Below are 22,232 nucleotides of genomic sequence, written 5' to 3'. Positions count from 1 at the left end.
GGCGACTGATATGTACACAGAATCTTGTCATATCGCTGACACCTTGCTAGATCACCTTGGTGACAGGGTATTGTACAGAATCGATAATCCGCAACGACCAAGATTGCTGTATTTTCACGCCCCGCAGACTCTGATTATAGGCAATACATTAATTTAATTAATGAAAGTTAATCGTTTTTAGTTGCTTAATTACTGCCAAAATCGCAATTAATGTTGTGTCTCAAATTCTGCCGACAAAGGAAAGTATCTTGAGTAAAACACAAACGCAAATCGGTATCTTTAGATGTCTTTACATAAAATATACTAAAGAAAATTAAAGGCACCAATCATAATGATTAAATTCAACGCATAAAATGTAGAAAAATCCTCATAGATTTTACAGATCTAGTTAAATTAACAAGTATTACAGCTTCTACATAAAATATAAAAGGCCAATCAGCCTCGCAATTTTGCATTTCCAAATCGATCATTTGGTAAAAAGAACCCTTAACTCCGTTTATTCAACCCTCAATGGTTCAAAGAAAACATTGAACTGCGTTTTACCTTTATAATGCCATTTAATGACTAAAATGCTATAAGGATTGGATTACCCCTTTAAGTCAGGGTCTTGTGCTCGATCCCCTACTTGGACATTACTGGTTTTACCCTGGCAAGACATTGTCCATATCTAACATCGTACCGCCATTACAGTGTTTAAAAATAGTAAACTGTAAATAGGGGTGAAAACTCGAAAAAAAAAACGACTATGTTCAAGAGATACTGAGCAGTCCAAGAAGTCGCCAGATTGCACCATTTACTCTAGCTATATGCAAAATTTTCCCGGGGCCACCCCGAACCACATTCATAGGAGGGGGACACCCCCTCCCAAACCCACCCTCTCCTCCGCCCCAATGCTCAAATCGTCCCTACGCCCCTGATATGACATGTGTGACAACTCATATAAGTATACATAAGTTAATGAAATCAATTTTGTAAGTTCGCCGAAACAGGGTGAGCTTTTGCACCCTCACCCAAGCTCCGGCTACGCTACGCCTTTGTATATTAATCAGCGGCTGTATTCGTGTTACCTCCCCTGGACTGATGTACTAATTGCGCGTGACTGTCACGTGATTGTCAATCAGCAAAGAAAACAAAATGACGGAAACAGACACAGAGAAAACTCCCTTAATAAAGGATTATGACGGAGAAGATGAAGAACTTACGGGCTGTGGGGCAACCCTGGCCTGTAACCCAAGAAGATCTCTTCATAGATACCTGATCTTGATCATCATGTGTTTCCTAAGTTTTGGTAAGGTGATTGATTGAAAAAAGAGTAAATTCGTACTCAAAAATGTTCGACCCGTCGACAGCATAAAAAAATTTAATCCCAGTTTGATCGCATTTAAGTTGTGTGACTTTGTAGGTCCTAATTAATACAATTATAAAGTAGTTGTTCTAGTACCTTGAGAAGTAAAGACATTGCATACTGGTACTGATGATAAACTCAAACAGAAAATGAGGTTTTTTACCCGTAACTTTTTTATTTCTGAGAATTGTTATCAGTGGTTGGTATCAAAATAAAGCTTATCTCTTACTGAATAATTGATATAATTTAAATTCATATTTAGTAAGCAAACTTACAAGAAGTGAGACCCTGAAAGGGGTATGTAAAAAGGGGACTGTACGAACATTGACTGATGAAAAAATTCGACCACTTTGTCATTTAAAAAAAAATCTCCATAGTATTATATTGAAACTTTCTCAGAAATGTTGCAATGGTCATTCCAGATCAAGTAATAAAATGTGACCCAATGTCAGGCCTTCGTGTGTTGACAGTGAACATGCCATTGCACGCAAAAAACATCCTCTTCCCCAGTATTTTTGGATAAATATTTTTTAAACAGACAAATGTAAGTCATTTATTTATACAGAATATTTTCCAATTTTGTTTTTGTTTACACCAGCTGGTGTTGTAAGTGGTTGCTATTAGATGACATGTTCAATTATATAAAAGAACAATTGCAGTTGAATAATTTGAAGGTGGTCGACTTTATCATCTGTTCGAGTTTATCATCAGTACCAGTACAGTACTGTAACTGATACTGGTAGACAAACTTGCAGATAGGCTGCTTTTTGATTTCTGACATTTGCAGCCACCACAGTTTGACCATCACAATATAAAACAAACTGTATGCATTGGATTAGTTCGACTACTGATACCATTAGTTACAGTATCTTGAAATATATAGATTTTGTAAAGTAAAATTTTAAGAAAATTCAAACTTTTGAGATAAGCTGTTATGGAAGCTGAATTACTTTCCAATGATATGCATATGACGTATGTATCCTTAGGAATCATAATGATGTGTTTTTATCCAATTGGAAAAAAGAAGAGCTTTACATAATAAGAGAGTGTAGGTGTCGCCTTCAACGCAATATTGAGTGAATTACAGTGAAAACATACCCAAACCAAAATGTACCCACAAAGAGCCAAAATTCTATAGTATCTTTTCTGCAAAGATGTAAAGGAAATGAGTGTGGAATAAAATAAAGTATTTTTAACTATTAATTTTCATTTTTGATCAAGTTGTGAAAATTCCTACATCATTACATGTGTGATCTTTTTAGCTTTGTATTAATGAAATCGTGGCTTTTTTTAGGATTCTGTTTTATCTATTTAGTTATCCCACTGGTTAAATACACATATCATACTGTTGAATTAAACATATTTTACATCAGCATCGGTATTTACTAAACAAGATACAATACATAGTATTTTATCATTTATATGTCACTATGTGGGTACATAAATTCTGTTTTTCCTATTCTTTTTTTGCGGGTACAATTTGGTTTTGGTATGCTTTGCCTTTTTACGAAAGATGTGAGTCACATCAACCGACCTTTTTCAAGGCTTTTGTATGATCCTTTAGTTTTGTGGTTTTAAGTTTTTAGAATATGACATATATGTTGCCAGCCAGTCTAAAAATAAGGATGTTTGTTAAGTGTACAGGTCTCATCAGATTAACGCTATTGAATTGAAACTTAAAATGTCTTATATATTTACTATCAAAGTCTACACCAGAAGAAACAATCCCAATAACCTGATTTGATATTTGACAGAATTATGCCCCTTTTTAACTTAGAATTTTTTATTAAAGTTTTTGATAAAGTCAAATATCCCTGTTACTTTCAAAGCTTTTGACTTGAAACTTAAAATATTTATTATTGAACTGTCAAAGTCTACACCAGGAAAAACAATCCCCATAACTCTGACTTGAATTTTGACAGAGTTATGCCCCTTTTTAACTTAGAATTTTTTAATTAAAGTTTTTGATAAAGTCAAATATCTCTGTTACTTTCAAAGCTTTTGACTTGTAACTTAAAATAGTTATTTACTATCAAAGCCTACACCAGGAGAAATGATCCCCATAACTCTGATTTGAATTTTGACAGAGTTATGCCCCATTTTAACTTAGAATTGTTTGGTTAAAGTGTTACAAAGTTTTTACTGGCAAAGCTCTTAATTCAAAGTCAAGCACTAAGAAAATTCGAGTGCGCTGTCTTACAGACAGCTCTTGTTAAAAAATTGCTTTGAAAAAAAAACAGGATCAGCTTAGGTGACTTTTTACCAAGCAGCCACTTTTGTAAAACTAAAGTCTTTTGGATGGAATCCGAATGGATATTAAAGAAGAAATAGAATTGATGTTCTGAAATGCTGCTATTAAAGCAGTTATCATAATGTACTTTTTCAGCCTTCTTTTTAACACTGTGAGATAGTGTTCAACCCATTTTAAATCATAATAAGCTCATTGCCTTGTCAGTCATCTAATTAGTGTGACATTTCATGTCATTTAGATAGTTTTAGACCATGATTTTTGGCAGTTAATTTACAGGTTAACCTCTTTTCTCCTTCATAGTGACATACTTCTGCTGTAATAATCCAGATTTACCCAGCTGCTCATGATGACCAGTGACTTTTCATCTCTTTTCAGGGAGTTATTTCTGCTATGACAATCCAGCTGCTCTTCAGGACAACATGACAAGGGATTTGAAAATATCAGTTGGTAAATTCATGGGGTTTTATTCCTGGTACTCATGGCCGAATGTAATTCTCTGTTTCTTTGGTGGATTTTTGATTGACAGAGTGTTTGGTGTCCGGGTTGGTGCGGTCATTTTCAGCTTGTTTGTTACAGCAGGACAGGTTTGTTAACAGTTTAGTTTAAAACAATTTATTTTACATCATTTGTATGGTAAATTCTTACAACTTATGTAAACTGCACATTATGATTGCTTGCTAGATGTCAGACAAGTATTTTTGGCTTAATAAGAGGTTAATAATTATTCATTGATCGTAAAAGTAGAAGTCAAAAACTGGGCTTTGAGCCCAAGACCTACATTTTAGAAGTCTGTTACGTTTAACTGCATCTCCAAATAGGTCTATTTTTAGCTCACATGTCACAAAGTGACAGTGTGAGCTTTTGTGATCGCGCAGCGTCCGTCGTCCGTCCGTCCGTGCGTCCGTGCGTAAACTTTTGCTTGTGACCTCTCTAGAGGTCACATTTTTCATGGGTTCTTTATGAAAATTGGTCAGAATGTTCATCTTGATGATATCTAGGTCAAGTTCGAAACTGGGTCACGTGCGGTCAAAAACTAGGTCAGTAGTTCTAAAAATAGAAAAACCTTGTGACCTCTCTAGAGGCCATATTTTTCACAAGATCTTCATGAAAATTAGTCAGAATGTTCACCTTGATGATATCTAGGTCAAGTTCGAAACTGGGTCACGTGCCTTCAAAAACTAGGTCAGTAGGTCAAATAATAGAAAAACCTTGTGACCTCTCTAGAGGCCATATTTTTCACAAGATCTTCATGAAAATTGGTCAGAATGTTCACCTTGATGATATCTAGGTCAAGTTCGAAACTGGGTCACGTGCCTTCAAAAACTAGGTCAGTAGGTCAAATAATAGAAAAACCTTGTGACCTCTCTAGAGGCCATATTTTTCATGGGATCTGTATGAAAGTTGGTCTGAATGTTCATCTTGATGATATCTAGATCAAGTTCGAAACTGGGTCAGCTGCGGACAAAAACTAGGTCATTAGGTCTAAAAATAGAAAAACCTTGTAACCTCTCTAGAGGTCATACTTTTGAATGGATCTTCATGAAAGTTGGTCAGAATGTTCACCTTGATGATATCTAGGTCAAGTTCGAAACTGGTTCACGTGCCGTCAATAACTAGGTCAGTAGGTCAAATAATGAAAAAACCTTGTGACCTCTTTAGAGGCCATATTTTTCATGGGATCTGTATGAAGGTTGGTGTGAATGTTCATCTTGGTGATATCTAGGCCAAGTTCGAAACTGGGTCAACTGTGATTAAAAACTAGGTCAGTAGGTCTAAAAATAGAAAAACCTTGTGACCTCTCTAGAAGCCATATTTTACACAAGATCTTCATGGAAATTGGTCAGAATGTTCACCTTGATGATATCTAGGTAAAGTTCGAAACTGGGTTATGTGCCGTCAAAAACTAGGTCAGTAGGTCAAATAATAGAAAAACCTTGTGACCTCTCTAGAGGCCATATTTTTCATGGGATCTGCATGAAAGTTGGTCTGAATGTTCATCTTGATGATATCTAGGCCAGTTTCGAAACTGGGTCAGCTGCCAGGGCCCACACTGGGCTGAAAAAAGTTGGAGCCACCTTTTTTTTCGGGAACGGTGGGGAGGGTGCTGGAGAGGTTTCCCTTCCCGCGGCGCGTTGAAAATTTTTTCACTTCCCATAAGCAAATGATGATATTCTAGCTATATAGGGGGACTTTTGAATGAAAGTGGGTATACCTCTAAAGCAAGTTTTGTATTTTAAGATGTTGTTGGATGTTTGAATCAATCCGTCTGAAATATTTTTCCATTACAGCTTCTTTTTGTTGTGGGCCTACTATGTAAATGCATGGCTCTGGGGTTGTATTTTTGGTGTTCTGTGCTTCCGAGAAATCTACCCTTACAGTATTATCTTCTGTGTTGGTAACTTTGGTAAAACCAATACAGGATTACATTTCAAATCCATTCCTAACTTTTAAAGACATTAAAAATAACATGGCAAACACCTTTACTAATTACTTACTAAGATCTGACGGTGGCGACAACGTTAAAAAAATCATCAAACCGTTCATTATTTTGCCGATTTGTTTATTAATTATTTGATCCATGGAAATTAAAGGCATGAAACATTTAATCTGCCGTAATGACAACAAAACAAAACGATTATTCTTACCTAATAATTGGTTGCTAACTGATTGCAAATTGCATCTTCTCGCGTGTCAAGATGTTTATTACACATTACACATTGTTAAAACGCAGACTGGGTAGTACTATCTCAAAATAAGTTAATTTTATAAGGTAAAATTATCGGAACCAGTCAACTGTTTTTTTAACATAATTTCTCGGAGGTTACGATTTAGAACGTCTGAAACAAAATGGCGGTCCAAATTACGATGATTTTTTCATTTTCGCCACTCGCGATTTTTCTTCGCCACTTTCATCGCAAATTCGCCAAATGGCTCGAGTGGCGAACGGCAGCGTGGGCCCTGAGCTGCGGTCAAAAACTAGGTCAGTAGGTCTAAAAATAGAAAAACCTTGTGACCTCTCTAGAGGCCATACTTTTGAATGGATCTTCATGAAAGTTGGTCAGAATGTTCACCTTGATGATATCTAGGTCAAGTTTGAAACTGGGTCACATGCCATCAATAACTAGGTCAGCAGGTCAAATAATGAAAAAAACGTTGTGACCTCTCTAGAGGCCATATTTTTCATGGGATCTGTATGAAAGTTGGTCTGAATGTTCATCTTGATGATATCTAGGTCAGATTCAAAACTGGGTCACATGAGCTCAAAAACTAGGTCACTATGTCAAATAATAGAAAAAAAGGACGTCATACTCAGTTCAAAACTGGGTCATGTTGGGACAGGTGAGCGATTCAGGACCATCATGGTCCTCTTGTTTTTATTAAAGTCTGTTTGCATTTTATTTCTTTAATCTGTACATTTTGTCTTGCTTTGTTTACAATAAACTTTTTTTATTTAAATAAAGAGATATATTTTATTGATATTAAGTAGACTTCAGTTAATATAAGTAATGAAATAAAAGCTGAACACTGTATAACTTTGTAACTGGAAAATATGCCTCTTTATTTGCAGATTGTTTTTGCTACTGGAGCTTTAGTTAACAAATACTGGCTTATGTGTGTTGGCAGATTCATTTTTGGGTGAGCCTTCCTACATTTCTCTGAGAGATTTAGATAATAATAAGCTTTGTACCAGTATGTAATGTAATCTGGTAATATGATTTTAAGGAATTAGATTTTTATTTTCAACATTACGTATCGACCCTTTTGTGCATCAAAATGCTATGAACATTTTTCATGATTTCGAGATAACACTGTTTTTAAGGTTTGAGACCATGCAAACATTGAGCTGTAGCTTACTATTTGAAATTGTTTACTTCAGTATGGTTTATATCTTTATATCTCTTATATTCAACAGATGTGTACATTATTTAATTAGAATATGGTATTCAAACCATCATATGTTATGGCCCCTTTTGTCAAATACATCTTTTTGCACTTGAATTATGTTGTTTGGTATCAGATTAAAATGTGTATCAAAGTGTTATTTGCCAAGTAGCTCTTTGATGCATAAACATAAAGCAAATAGCACTTTTATGCATAAATGTTGTCACATATATGCTGATAGCACTTTGACAAATTAACCATTTGCCCTGTGAAGAGTAGTGGTACAGTGCTAAACTTGTTGGTTGCAGGTTTATCCCGCTACCAAAGTTAAGTGTATTTCTGACAATCATGTATCTTCTTTATTTGATTCCAAATCACATCCAAAGGAATTTGTTCATGTGCTACACAAAGTAGTAGGGCTGTCATTGATTGGGTCTTAGGCGTATCGACGATACCGATATATCAGAAGACAAATATCGACGATACATCGATATATTGATTATTAAGTTAGATTAACGACCTATTTGTTCATATGCATACTATATACCTTCCTGTAAATGCTATTTGTAGTTTTATTGCCTGCTTTCCATATTTCTGTTTGATTGTGTTGTATTTGTATTTATGAAATAAAAGAAATACATAAAAATTAACATCTTTCATTTTTTGCATTTATCCAAATTTACAACTTGTGAACTTTAGTTGTTTTTTAGGGTCAGAGTGTTTATTTGGGTAGTTTTTTCTCTCTGTAAAATATCGATTTTTGAAAATGGGAATCGATAATCGATCGAGAAAAAAATATCGTTGATACATCGATATCGTTTCTATCAATGACAGCCCTACAAAGTAGTCCCATTCATGAACAATGCGGATGAATTATCAATGATCAAGCAGTTCTTATTCATCCTCTATCCATTCACACTGGCCATTTAGATTACATAAGATCTGTCAATGATTAGGTATTCCAGCCCATGGTTACATCACTGACTTCCAGCTGTTCATGTAAGGTCAGGCAGAGTTTATCTTAGATATGAGGCACATTAGTATTTGTTTCTTATACATGTATATTTATAGATTGGCATTTAAAATGAAAATAACTCTAGCAAAACCCGCAACCACCAGACATCTCAAGGCTTTGATTTTATCTTTGTCAAGCCAGCATTCTTTATGCCTTTAGCCTTCTAAATTTCTAAAATGGCCTGGTCCATCATTCAGTCTGGGCAGTGCCACTTATGATTCAAAGGGGTATTCACTGGAAATTTACTAACTGATAGCAAACAGTGCGGACCATGATCAGATGTGCAGGCTGATCTTGGTCTGCACTGGTCGCAAAGGCGGAATCACTTGCCACCAGCAGGCTAAGGGTTAAATTGATATAGATTTTGTTTTAAAAAAAGATACATTAAAACAATACAGTAGAGAATAGAATGATATGTGGTTAAAATGATGTAATTATTCAGTTTTGTGAATTTTATTAAAAGTTTATTGCCAGGTAAAAATTATTTCAAAGTCTCCCCAAACAGCACAAATCAATATTCTTTAGGCTCCTATGTATATGCTTTTGAGGGAAAAATCAATATACTTTTTATACCAGTTTTCTTCTTCTTTCACTGCCGCTCTTTGTCTGGCAGATATTGATATGTTTAACCCCATTTTTAAGTTTCGAGCTAGGAAGACTTGCAAAAAATATGAACCCTGTAATGGAGGCCCATATATTACTTGGTTGCACACATTGAAATAGTAAAAAAACTGAGTTTGTTTTAATAACAGTTTTTCTTTTTTGTTTTAGAATTGGTGGTGAGTCTCTTGCAGTAGCACAGAATACATATGCGGTGAAATGGTTTCAGGGGAGAGAACTCAACATGGTGTTTGGTCTTCAGCTCAGCTTCTCTAGAGTTGTATGTACCATGTTATATCACTATAACAGGCTGTTGGCCAACAGTTTTCTATATTTTTAACAGATTTCTTTATTTCACGCCAAAAGTTACACACTCTGCTGAGAATAATGACAGAATCACTACTGGAGCCATTAACTTGACCTCTTATTTGCTCGTTCAGGTCGTATTTATTGTCTGTATTCTCGGAAGTGTGCAGACATTTAGTAACGGGCATAATTATATGACCCATTATTCATTGTGTGACATTTTTTGTGTAGCTGCATTATTTTATATGTATATTATAACATGACTCCTTTTATGAATCACCTGTCTTTAGTTTGTGTTATATGACTGATCTGTGTTCAACACATGGTTTCTAGGCTAATAAGTCAAAAATTTAAAAATAAAAGTGAAAAATTATTTCTGATGTCATGCATGTAATTAAACACTTGTTGAATGGCTTGCTGGTCATTAGCCAAAACTATTGACCTTTGGACCTCACTCAGTTGTTTTGACTAGTGACTAGCAAGCCTTTCAGTAAATGTATAATATGCTAGTAAACACATTACCAATAACCATGGAGAACATATTGTGTAAAAAATAAGAAAATTGTTGGGCAAATGGACAGTTTTAGTGCAACTGAAATACTAGGGCTGTCATCGATAGAAACGATATTGATGTATCAACGATATTTTTTTGTCGATCGATTATTGATTCCCATTTTCAAAAATCGATACTTTACAGAGAGAAAAAACTACCCAAATAAACACTCAGACCCTAAAAAACAACTAAAGTTCACAAAGTTGTAAATTTGGATAAATGCAAAAAAAGGAGTGAAGGCAAAATAAAAATGAAAGATGTTATTAATTTTTAGCTCGACTATTCGAAGAATAAGTAGAGCTATCCTACTCACCACGGCGTTGGCGTCACACCTTGGTTAAGTTTTTTGTACCAGTCCACATTTTGACAAAGTCTTTTGAGATAAAGCTTTGAAACTTTCAACACTTGTTTACCACCACTATGGCCAGTTATAGGCAAGAGCACATAACTCCATCAAGGATTTTGGCTGAATTATGGCCCCTTTTGACTTAGAAATCATGGTTAAGTTTTTCGTACCAGTTCATATTATGACAAAGTCTTTTAAGATAAAGCTTTGAAACTTTCAACACTTGTTTACCATCACCATGGCCAGTTATAGGCAAGAGTACATAACTCCATCAAGGATTTTGGCTGAATTATGGCCCCTTTTGACTTAGAAATCTTGGTTAAGTTTTTCGTACCAGTTCGTATTTTGACAAAGTCTTTTGAGATAAAGCTTTGAAACTTTCAACACTTGTTTACATCACCATGTCCAGTTATAGGCAAGAGCAAATAACTCCATCAAGGATTTTGGCTGAATTATGGCCCTTTTTGACTTAGAAATCTGGGTTAATATTTCGTACCAGTTCATATTTTGACAAAGTCTTTTGAGATAAAGCTTTGAAACTTTCAGCACCTGTTTACCATCACCATATCCAGTTATAGGCAAGAGTACATAACTCCATCATGGATTTTGGCTGAATTATGGCCCTTTTTGACTTAGAAATCTTGGTTAAGTTTTCCGTACCAGTTCATATTTTTTGTAAAGTGTTTGACATATGGCTTTGAAACTTTTGTCACTTGTTTAGTATAATAGTCTCTATCTGTGGGAAAGAGTACATAACTCTGTCATCTATTTTGGCTGAATTATGGCCCTTTTTGGACTTTGAAATTGGTTCTGTTTTCATACAAGTCCATGTTTTGTCAAAACTATTTGACATATGGCTTTTAAACATTGAACACTTGTATATCATTATGATTTCCATCTGTAGGCAAGAGTACATAACTATTTTGACTGAATTATGGCCCTTTTTTGACTTTGAAATTGGTTCATACTTTGCCATTTAGTGCAAGACTTACCGAAATCAAAGAAATACAGGAACATTGTTTGTCTGATTTATTTATTTCTTTTGTCTGAATATCTGTGGAAATATTTTGACCCCATTCTTCGATCAATTCTTCAAATAGTCGAGCGCGCTGTCATCAGACAGCTCTTGTTATGTATTTCTTTTATTTCATAAATACAAATACAACACAATCAAACAGAAATATGGAGAGTAGGCAATAAAACTACAAATAGCATTTACAGGAAGGTACCGGTATATAGTATGCATAATTATGAACAAATAGGTTGTTAATCTAACTTAATAATCAATATATCGATGTATCGTTGATATTTGTCTTCTGATATATCGGTATCACCGATAAGCCTAAGACCCAATCAATGACAGCCCTATGAAATACTATTCAACCAACAAAACAAGAATTTAAATCTTCATTTATGCTTTCATACACTTAATAATTACACAAAACATGAAATTTGATTTTTAGCTCGACTATTCATGGTCGGTGTGTTTTTTATATTTAAGTTGTTTGTGTCAATTATTTTCAGGGTAGTACAGTTAATATGAATGTTATGCAGCCTATCTACAAGTACATATCACGCACAGTTCAGGGATTCAAATGTCTTGGTATCGCTTTGTTTGTAGGTGAGTATCTATCCATTCTCCACTCATTAAGACTTGTCTTTAGTCTCTGTCAGTGTCTCAGTTTTTAAAGCATGTTAGTTAGCGGTATTGAAAATGGGTTTAAGATATGTAGAGGTAGAATCAGTATATTCGATTTATTTTGCAGTGAGCAATAGACTTTTATGTCATTATAAGCGAAAATGTATGCCTCACAGTAGCATAATTAGATGATTTCAGCTTGTCATATGTTTGAAAAATAGTTTCAAGTTAGTAATCACCCTTTGTCTGTAGCCCATAAATTTCTGTCAATATTTGTTCAGATATTTTATTGCTACTCAACACAAAAATGTAACCATGGATTCTTACTGTTTTTGTTGTATTTTTCATGTATTCATGGAAAACAATTATTTTTTTCTATTTTTTCAACTTAGCTGTGGTTTTAATTTTCAAGAAAGTTATAAGAGAATCTGTATATAAGAAAGAAACTACCAGATGTGCCTCTAAGAAAGGGGTATTAGAATGTCAAAATAGATTCTGCTTTAGTTTTGACTCATCTTAGAGAATCATAAAGAGAAAAGCCTGTTAAGCAGTAGCTCCACTATTATAGCTTATTGAATTTATATCCAACTTTGGCAAACTATTTAAATGTGTTACATTTTGCAGGAGGTGTTATGTGTTTCCTGTCCTTGATATGTGCACTGGCACTCGGATATTTTGACAAGAGGGCTGATAGAATTCTGAAACGAGCCTCGATATCTTCAGGTAAAGATAATACATATCAGGTAACTTTTAAAGATATAATTGCATAGGACATTGTTGTTGAAATTTTGAAACAAACATTCGTACATGTCATACATCCTGGATTGTCCGGGATTGTCCCGGAAATGACATACTCGTCCCGGTGTCCCGGACAGTGTTGAAATGTCCCGGAAAATTAAAAATACAGAAAAACAAAAATAACCCCCCAAAAAACTAGGTTTTTTAGCCTATAAATTGTTGAATTTTACATGAATAAAACACAGTAAACAGTCACGGGTGTCACATTGTTTATTCCTAATTATCCGATAATCAGTTCCATGCCCTCGAGCAGGACACATGTTGATTAAGCTAGTTCCGATCACCACTCATATTGCGCACTGCGATCTTTTGATGACCCAGATTAATTTACAGTCAGCTATTTTGATGACCCTGATTATGAATTGACAAAATTATGCAATCAGTAACAGTTTTATGATAATTTAAAATTAGGAACAATAGCCGAAAATCTCGTTGTTGTTAGCACGTAGGCGGTGAAGCTACATGTTGATAATCAAGTAAATGTTTCAAAACTATTAGTACTGTATTATTCATGTTAGAAAAAAGCATTTGATTTGAGTAATGGCTTTGTATATAGTTTCTAACTTTTTTTCTTTTTAGCTCGACTATTCATAGAATAGTAGAGCTATTGGACTCGCCCATGCGTCGGCGTCCGCGTCCGCATCCGGATTTGGTTAAGTTTTTGTATGTAAGCTGGTATCTCAGCAACCACTTGTGGGAATGGATTGAAACTTCACACACTTATTCACTGTGATAAACTGACTTACATTGCACAGGTTCCATAACTCTATTTTGCTTTTTTACAAAATTATGCCCCTTTTTTGACTTAGAAATTTTTGGTTAAGGTTTTGTATGTAAGCTGGTATCTCAGCAACCACTTGTGGGAATGGATTGAAACTTCACACACTTATTCACTGTGATAAACTGACTTACATTGCACAGGTTCCATAACTCTATTTTGCTTTTTTACAAAATTATGCCCCTTTTTCGACTTAGACATTTTTGGTTAAGGTTTTGTATGTAAGCTGGTATCTCAGTACTCACTAATTGGAATGGATTGAAACTTCACACACTTGTTCACTGTCATGATCTGACATACACAAAGCAGGTTCCATAACTCTGTTTTGCTTTTTTACAAAATTATGCCCCTTTTTTCGACTTAGAATTTTTTGGTTAAGGTTTTGTATGTAAGCTGGTATCTCAGTATCCACTAATGGGAAAGGATTGAAACTTCACACACTTGTTCACTGTCATGATATGACTTGCAGTGCAAAGGGTCAATAACTCAACTTTGCATTTTACAAAATTATGCCCCTTTTTAAACTTAGGAGTTTTGGGTTAAATTCTTATATGTAAGCTGGTATCTCAGTACCCACTAATGGGAATTGATTGAAACTTCACACACTTGTCCACTGTCATGAGCTGATAAGCACTATGCAGGTTCCATAACCCTGTTTTGCTTTTTTTAAATTATGCCCCTTTTTCGACTCGTATTCATTCAGTCGACAAGGCTGTTGAATAGTCGAGCGTTGCTGTCCTCCGACAGCTCTTGTTTTTTATAAAACTAGTTGATTGCATTAAGTCCCATAACTCTGACATGCATTTTGTCCAAATCATGTCCCCTGTTTAACTTAAAACTTCTGGTTTAAGTTTTGCATGCAGGTTACTATCTCAAAAACCAATGCAGATACTGGATTGAAACTCTATAGATATTTTAACATTTAGGGTAATATTCCTGCTTCTGGGACAAGATTCAAATAGTCAAGCACTGGCTGTCTTGCGGACATCTCTTGTTTGTAAAGATTCTGAACATTCTTTCTGGAATATGAAATTCAATTTTTTCTTTATTTTGCAGAGGAAGTTATAAGAATCAAGGATGTGAAAGATTTTGGTTTCAAGTTTTGGTTGCTATGTGTTATCTGTGTGGCTTACTACGTGGCTGTGTTCCCTTTTATAGGACTTGGTCTGTAAGTAGGACATGTTTCTATTTTAAGGTCCATTACTAAGCTATGGAGAGGTGAGCTAACATCACACTGTTTTATTTTGAACCAAAGAACACTGTTGTTGACTTTTTCCTTAAAGATAGTACCTGATTTGTGCAATAATTATCTCCCTTGAAACAACTGGCAGCCATTTTAGGAGTCAGAATTATAGATATCTAATATAGTTTCCAAACCCAGCAAAAAGTAGTGAAGTTGTAAGAACACTTACCAGAATCCTTCACACATTTAAAGATTACATATGTAACAGCAATACAAGGAAGATGTTTTATCATTAAACAGAATACTGTAAGTCATGTTGTGAGAAATCCTTGTATTGACCTTCAAAATGGCAACAAGGTGAGATGATTTTAGCTGTGTGAAAGTAAGGGAATTGTCTTGATTTCAGAACCAAAAATAATACACTTTTTACAGATATTTATCAGAAGATTTTATTGCTTACCTTAGGCAAATATTTAAAACCAGGCTGGGATGCAGTAAATTACACTACAACAGTATTTGTAATTTATAGTGTGCAGGTGATTTCAGAAAATACACAAATGGTAAATGTTTATGGAAACAGAGGAAAAAGGACCTCAATATCTTCCCATATAACTCTAAAATCTGATAAATTTCTCCACTCTATAAATACATTCTTATTCTTAACATTTACTGTGAAATCATTTAATTTCGTGGGCATGAAAGTTCGTGGTTTTGGTCAAAATGACAATTTCGTGGGGATATGAATTTGTGGATTACAACTTTTGAACATAAGTGAATGGGAATTTTACTTGTTTGTTGGGACTAAATTTCGTTGATTGACTCAACCACGAAATCCCCGAAAATTAGTCCCCCACAAATATTAATGATTTCACAGTAGATTTATCAATGTATATTTGTTTAGTGACATAAATTGTTTTTCTTTCAGAGTTTTCTTTGAAATGAAGTTTGAAATGGACCCTTCTGTAGCTAATAGTGTAAATAGGTAAGTCTGTTGCAACATGAATATATATGTATCTTTTTGCCAGGGGAAACAAGATTAAAACTGTAAGGTATACAAAAAGTGATAAAAAAAATTGCAATAAAGTGAAATGACATCTTAGACATGTTAGACCACTGGACATATCGGGTAAAACTAATTTTTGGTCTGAATTTTACAATGAAGAAATGAGGAAATATTTCTTCTGTGATAAACTTAAACAACTGGCTCTCTTTGCTGAATTCTGACAAAGCAATGCAAATTTTAATGGATGTTGTATCTCAGCTTATGTCAATATGTATTTTACCTAAGGTCAGTGATAGAGGTCTGACATATTCAGGCATACTATCAATTTACAGACCTTTCATGTTTTTCTGGGTCAAGTTTTAGGTTAACTGTTATCAGTATAACATGTATAAAACAAGGTTGTGAGATCAGTCACAAAAGTCTAATACCTGATTGGTTGTTTCTACGGTAAGTGTAATTTTGAAATTGACCAATGAAAGGGCTTCATTTTGATAATAGTCTCCAACTATTGTTTTATACATATAACCATAGACGGCACTATTACCAGTTATTCTTTTGCACAGCATTGTTTGTCTTATTATATATATGAATGTTTATTTATTTTAGTTTGGTGTACATCATATCAGCAGTTGCCTCCCCTCTATTTGGTTTCCTCATAGACAAGAGTGGCAGGAATGTATTCTGGGTAATTCTTGGGACCTCTACAACTATTGGTTGCCATGCACTGCTTGCCTTTACATTCATTACACCTTTTGTTGCCATGGTAAGAAAGCCAAAGTGTATTTATACCCACTTCAGGTTTATATTAATTGTTTGCAATAAGTTGTGATACCCAAAGACATTAAAAAAGTTAAGTTGATACTTGTTCAATTCTAAAATATTCAAACTATGTGTTCTACAAATTTGCATTAATCTTTTATTGTCATTGTAAACTTCAGAATCAGTACATTTATGTTGTTAGTGAGCAATTTATCCCTGGATGGTATATAATGAGTGCTTTTATATTGGGGATGGGAACTTGAGGTGGCATAGTACACTCTTCCTTATAGAAAAAATTCATTACATTCCTCATATATTCCAAATTGATTTTATCTAAAAGTTTGTTTGAGGAATGTTTAATTGTGTATCTCACTTTAATGGATATTTGGAATGATTGTTACAATTTCAGAGTATAATGGGATTGGCTTACTCAGTACTTGCCAGTGCACTGTGGCCAATGGCATCAATGATAGTGCACCAACATCAACTTGGGACAGCATATGGCATGTAAGTAAATTTGAAGCAGTCATCTAATGCATATTGGATAAAGGATTCTGAAACAAAAAATGTGTGCCATTTAAGCCAGAGGTTGTGGTTTCAGACAGACTGCCAGGGTGTGGCTGTACTTCCTCATATGGTACTAATACTGTTGTTTATTTCTTCAAAAAGCTTAAATGTTTTTTGAAATAAGCTTTGGGCTGTCTTCCCAGTTATTACTAGTTAAGTATTTACACTGATAAATAGGTCAGTTAATTTTACAAACTTGGTGCAGCTTTGTCATTATACATAGTTTTCAGATGCAAGGCCTGTAATGACTTGACACACACTGCTATCCTTTATGACCTTAATCCACGAGTTATTCACAGAAATGTTAATACATACGAGCATTGATCCCAAAAGTACTGTCACTGGGGTCATAAAAATGTTTACAGTGAAAAGAAAACAACAAAATTCACTTGTTGGTCACTTATTGAGGTATAAACATGCACAGAAAGCACAGTAAAGATGATTCCACGTCACTGACGTTATTGACATCACAAAGTGATATTTTTGTCACTAAGCAATAACAAGCCTCAGCACTACACAGTGAACTTAACCTGCTAGGAAAGCAGTTTAATTTTCACAGTTGAATTCTGAAAGATTTAGCTTCGCATAATTTTAATTGAATGTGATTAACCTTTACCCTGCTAAATTTCTAAAATGGACTGTTCAGTCATTCAGTTTGGGATGTTCACTGAAACTTTACTGACTGAACAGCGAACAGTGCAGACCATGATCAGCCTGCACAAAGCTGCAGGCTAATCTTGGTCTGCACTGGTCACAAAGGCAGAGTCACTTGCCGCCAACAGGCTAAAGGTTAAGATGTTATTTTGATGTCAGTTGGTGATTATCTTTTAAATATTGGATTGTTTTTTCTGTTTATGGAACACCATATTTCTCTTCAGTGAAATATCATCTATGTATTTAATACAAAACAACTCTGGAAAATAACTTTTACCAATGTTTACACTGTCATATACTGAAGATATATTGTAGACTGATGCATTTAAAGGAAAAGAAAAAGGAATTGGTGGATGTTAAGCATTTTTTTCTTGCTTCATTCAAGTCATAGAAGTATACCGAACATGAATATCAAAATATACATGTATGATACATATCCAGACAAGACAAACATAATTATAAACATTGAATGACTTTCAGGATAAATTACTGTTCTAGCTATTACATGAAGAGTTATGCTGTTAAGTTTGCAAGATGTTACACAGAGAAATTGGTGTTTAGCAGATTTTAAAATGCAGCCGGCATATTAGCTTTCTTATTATTGACAAGAAGACTTATTATTTGAGTCCATTTATATAGCTTAGAAGGACAACAAAGAGTCTTTGTGCATAGTCAACATAAGCTGTAAAAACTTTTTTCTAAAAGCAATGAAATATACACAAGGTTTAACCAAGTGTATGATAGAGGAACATGTTTTGTGTGTTTATAGAATGCAGGCTATCCAGAACCTTGGTTTGGCAACTATATCAATTGCTGCTGGCAGTATAGTAGATTCCAAAGGTTACCTTATCCTTGAAGTATTCTTTCTTGCCTGGCTGTGTAGTGAGTATACACTTTATCTTACTGTTTGGTTTTAAGCCAAAGTATTATAAGGTATAGTGGCAAAACTTAATATACTGGTATGTCCATCTCGAAATAATCTGTGTTTACATTGATCAGTAAAGTGAGTAAGAATTTTAGTTTCCATTTGCTGCAGTTTTGGACATGTATCAGATTAATTTTAGTATCCAGGGTTTTATTGTAATTTGAAACATGTGCAGAGTGATCTAAAAAAATGTGAACAGCTGCAAGACTGTAAATCTTGTTAGGTTTCACAGTTTTTCATCATTCTGAGATCTGACTTCATTTCGAATAAAAAGTAAATGTGTTTGGATTTGTTTGAAATGATTCATCTGCCTTGGAACCTAGTCATAAAAAGACAAAGAAATGCTAAAAAACGTTCTGTTTAAAACGTATTTAATACAATTTCATGGCCACAATTTTTTTTAACAATTTCAGGGTAATTGTACTGTATCAGATTAGAAAGAGCATTACTTCTGTCTTATTCAGATTGACTCACAACAGTGTTCTGACCTCTGTCACTGTATTACACAAACATGGCCAAATTATGTCCCCTTTTGAACTTAGAAAATACTGCTTAAAGTTATGCATGCAAAACTAGTGCAGATATTGAATTAATACTTCACAGGTTTCTTTGGGTTTATAAAACTAGGTCATAGCATCAAGTTCCATAACTCTGACATGCATTTTGCAAAATTATATCCCATTTTGAACTCAGACATTTTTGGTTCAAGTTTTGCGTGCAAGCTACTACCTCCAAATTAATGCAGATACTGGATTGAAACTCTGTAGATATTTTAACATTTACAGTAATAATCCTGCTTCTGGGACAACAATTTGAAGTCGCGAATTGGCTGTTCTTGGTTTTCAGATGCGCTTATCGTTGCTATATTTTGCACCAAAATGATGCTGTATATTTTAGCTGTTATTATGGCTGCTGTTTAGTTATACTTGGTGACTGCTTAATTTTCACTTGCCTGTATTGCTGCAGTATTGTTTCATCTGATTTCTGCTTTATTTTTCTGTTTTCCTTATTGCTGCTTTATTTTTCAGTATACCTTATTGCTACTTTATTTTTCAGTTTCCCTTATTGCTGCAGTGTCATTATACCCGTTTGCTACTTTATTTTTCAGTTCCCCTTATTGCTGCTGTGACGTGATCCCTGATTGCTTCTTTATTTTTCAGTTGCCCTTATTGCTGCAGTGTCGTTATACCTGATTTCTACTTTATTTTTCAGTTTTCCTTATTGCTGCAGTGTCGTTATACCTGATTGCTACTTTATTTTTCAGTTGCCCTTATTGCTGCTGTTTTGTTATATCTGATTGATGCAGCACAAGGAGGGGTCCTTAACAGATCTGCTAAACTTCGACAGAAGGAGAGGGAACTGGAGGAAGCTAATGAGTGAGTGTACAAAAATGGTAGTTCATTTATTGCAAGATCTGATGATTTGTTTCTGAAATCTTTTGGTTGGACATCATGTCTGATAAGTAATAAAAGTATGTACATCACAGAGACATAACAAAGGAAAGTTTTTGTAGAACATTAATTGTTGGTACTGATTGAATTTCAAAATACAGTCTTTCTAATCATGGCTTTTTCAGTTCATTGCAAAGTAACTGAAAGTCTCGACATTCTAGGCAAATGAGGCAAAGACTTCAAAAACTTCAATACACAACAGTCTTTCGAACAAGTGGTTTTAAAGCATGACACATGCAATGATGATATCATTGAATCAGAGGGAAAGTGTTTGTTCTCCCTCCAGATTGATTACAATATTTCTCCACCACTGATTTGTGTGGGGAAGTTATCAGTTTCTTTGGAGAAGTAGCTAATTCAGTAATAGAGTCTGGGAAAATTATGTTAATTACTACTTTACCATACTATCCCAAACTAGAGGAACTGAAGAATTTCCAAGAAATTTTTTTGGTCCCTAAAGTTTGGTATGAGAAAAATATGTTTTTTGCAAATTTTTGGGACATCCCAATACTAGGGTGTCCAAACACTAGGGAAAATATTGTAGATACTGTATATCACCGAAAAAAACTGGCACTTAACCCAACAACAAAATTGTTTGTTACAAACCCCACCCTATAATGATGTACATTTTTGTTTTACATGATGCTTTGTGAAATACTTAACATAATTATTTTCATTGCAGGAAAGTGATAAACTGAGGGGAGGCAATCCCAGTTGATTAGACGGTGCCAAACATTGTTTATATGTATTAAAACCACTCTTTGAGGAGTTAAAACATTCCAAAATCTTTGATACAAGATATGTACAGGTTTAAAGACATGGATTTTTTAGAGTGATGACTAGAAGTTGTTGTTTTTAAGAGTTTTTTGTTTACTAGTGTTTGTTTAACATACACTTATTTTAACATACACTTGTTTTAACATAGGCTTGTTTAAAAGACTTGAAAATCACAAGACACATATTTATGTTGTTTTAAATATAGGTTTGAGAATATTTTATGAAGTTTAAAACAGCGATATTTATCGAAAAGTGTGGAATTAACATGTGAGGTTTTTGAATTTTAAAAACAATTCTCTGACCTGTAAAAACTTTATTAGGTGACCAAAAACCTAAAACTGCACTCATTGGTTGAAAGTGTTGATTTGTTTGTTCATAGAATTACATATTTCATCATGTTAGGATTGGTGTTGTAGATTTTAGATGGTCATGATCTTATTATACCAAGTTCTTAATTCCTGTCTTTTTGATAGAGTTCCTATATTTCTGGGGACCTCCTGAATGGTGTAAAATTTCCTGTATTCTGAATACTGTAAAAGCAGAAATTTTCGCGAGGGTTTAATTTTCGCTATATTCGCGAGGCCCTACATCTCGTGAAAAATTAATCCTTGCGTAAATATTCACCATTAGTAAAATTCTAATTCAAGCAGGATACCATTTTTACCATATCGCGAATATTAAACCTCGCGAACATACTCAAAATTTCAAATCTGTGAAATTTTGACCCCGCGAAAATATGTGCGTTAACAGTAGTTTTTTACATATTTAATTTCAGTGCTTCCAAAAGAGAGAAGTGCAAATACTGTCTGTTTTTTCTTGGTCAATATTTCTTTAAGGCAGTCCCTACGGTGAGTTTTTAGCATTGTCATCAGTCCAATTTTTTTTCAAATGTATACACCATTATATTCTAAGCATGCAAACTTTATTTGTCCCCTGTTGGTTGAAAAAAATGTAGTTCTGGGGACTTACGAAGGTTCATTTGCTTCTCAGCCTATTTGCTTGATTGCAAGTTTGAATTAAGATATAAGAGGTAAAGGTAGTTTAAAACAAAACCTTGAAGTCAGCAATATCTTAACTTTAGTTCGAGATGGGATTTATGGTCGCCTTGCTGTATGTTTTGGAATGAGAAACAAATTTGTGCGGGAGGTAATCAAAATGCTTGCAATACTCATATTGTTTTATTGGCTTATTTTTGCTTTTATTTTATTTTATTTTATTCTTCTCTCTGTTTTGTTTTTCTTTCAAGTGCAATAGTATGTAACATGTACTTGTACCTTATTCAAATTTCGTTTGTATTATATCAAAATTTGACAGTTTCTGAATTTTTTTTTAATTATTATTAAATTTCTGTCTGAATTACTTCCCATTAATAATTTCCATGTTGAATGAACATTTTTTTA

At 34.2% G+C, this 22,232-nt stretch overlaps 1 protein-coding gene across 1 annotated transcript; it reads left to right on the top strand.

The window, feature by feature from the left end:
* Positions 1–1,134: 1,134 nt before the first annotated feature.
* LOC128551554 (major facilitator superfamily domain-containing protein 1-like) lies at positions 1,135–21,884 on the top strand. Its single transcript, XM_053532456.1, has 13 exons — positions 1,135–1,288; positions 3,972–4,180; positions 7,165–7,232; positions 9,265–9,373; positions 11,823–11,919; positions 12,562–12,660; positions 14,570–14,681; positions 15,622–15,678; positions 16,306–16,462; positions 16,868–16,965; positions 18,449–18,561; positions 19,869–19,980; positions 20,738–21,884. Exons 1-13 carry the CDS (start codon positions 1,135–1,137, stop codon positions 20,751–20,753), a joined length of 1,401 nt encoding a protein of 466 aa, XP_053388431.1. The 3' UTR covers positions 20,754–21,884.
* The last annotated feature ends 348 nt before the right edge of the window (positions 21,885–22,232 follow it).

Source organism: Mercenaria mercenaria, unplaced genomic scaffold (assembly GCF_021730395.1).
Source record: "Mercenaria mercenaria strain notata unplaced genomic scaffold, MADL_Memer_1 contig_1262, whole genome shotgun sequence".
Lineage (NCBI taxonomy): Eukaryota > Metazoa > Mollusca > Bivalvia > Venerida > Veneridae > Mercenaria > Mercenaria mercenaria.
The sequence above is the reverse complement of the archived record's forward strand: the minus strand, read 5'-3'. Positions and strand labels throughout refer to the sequence as shown.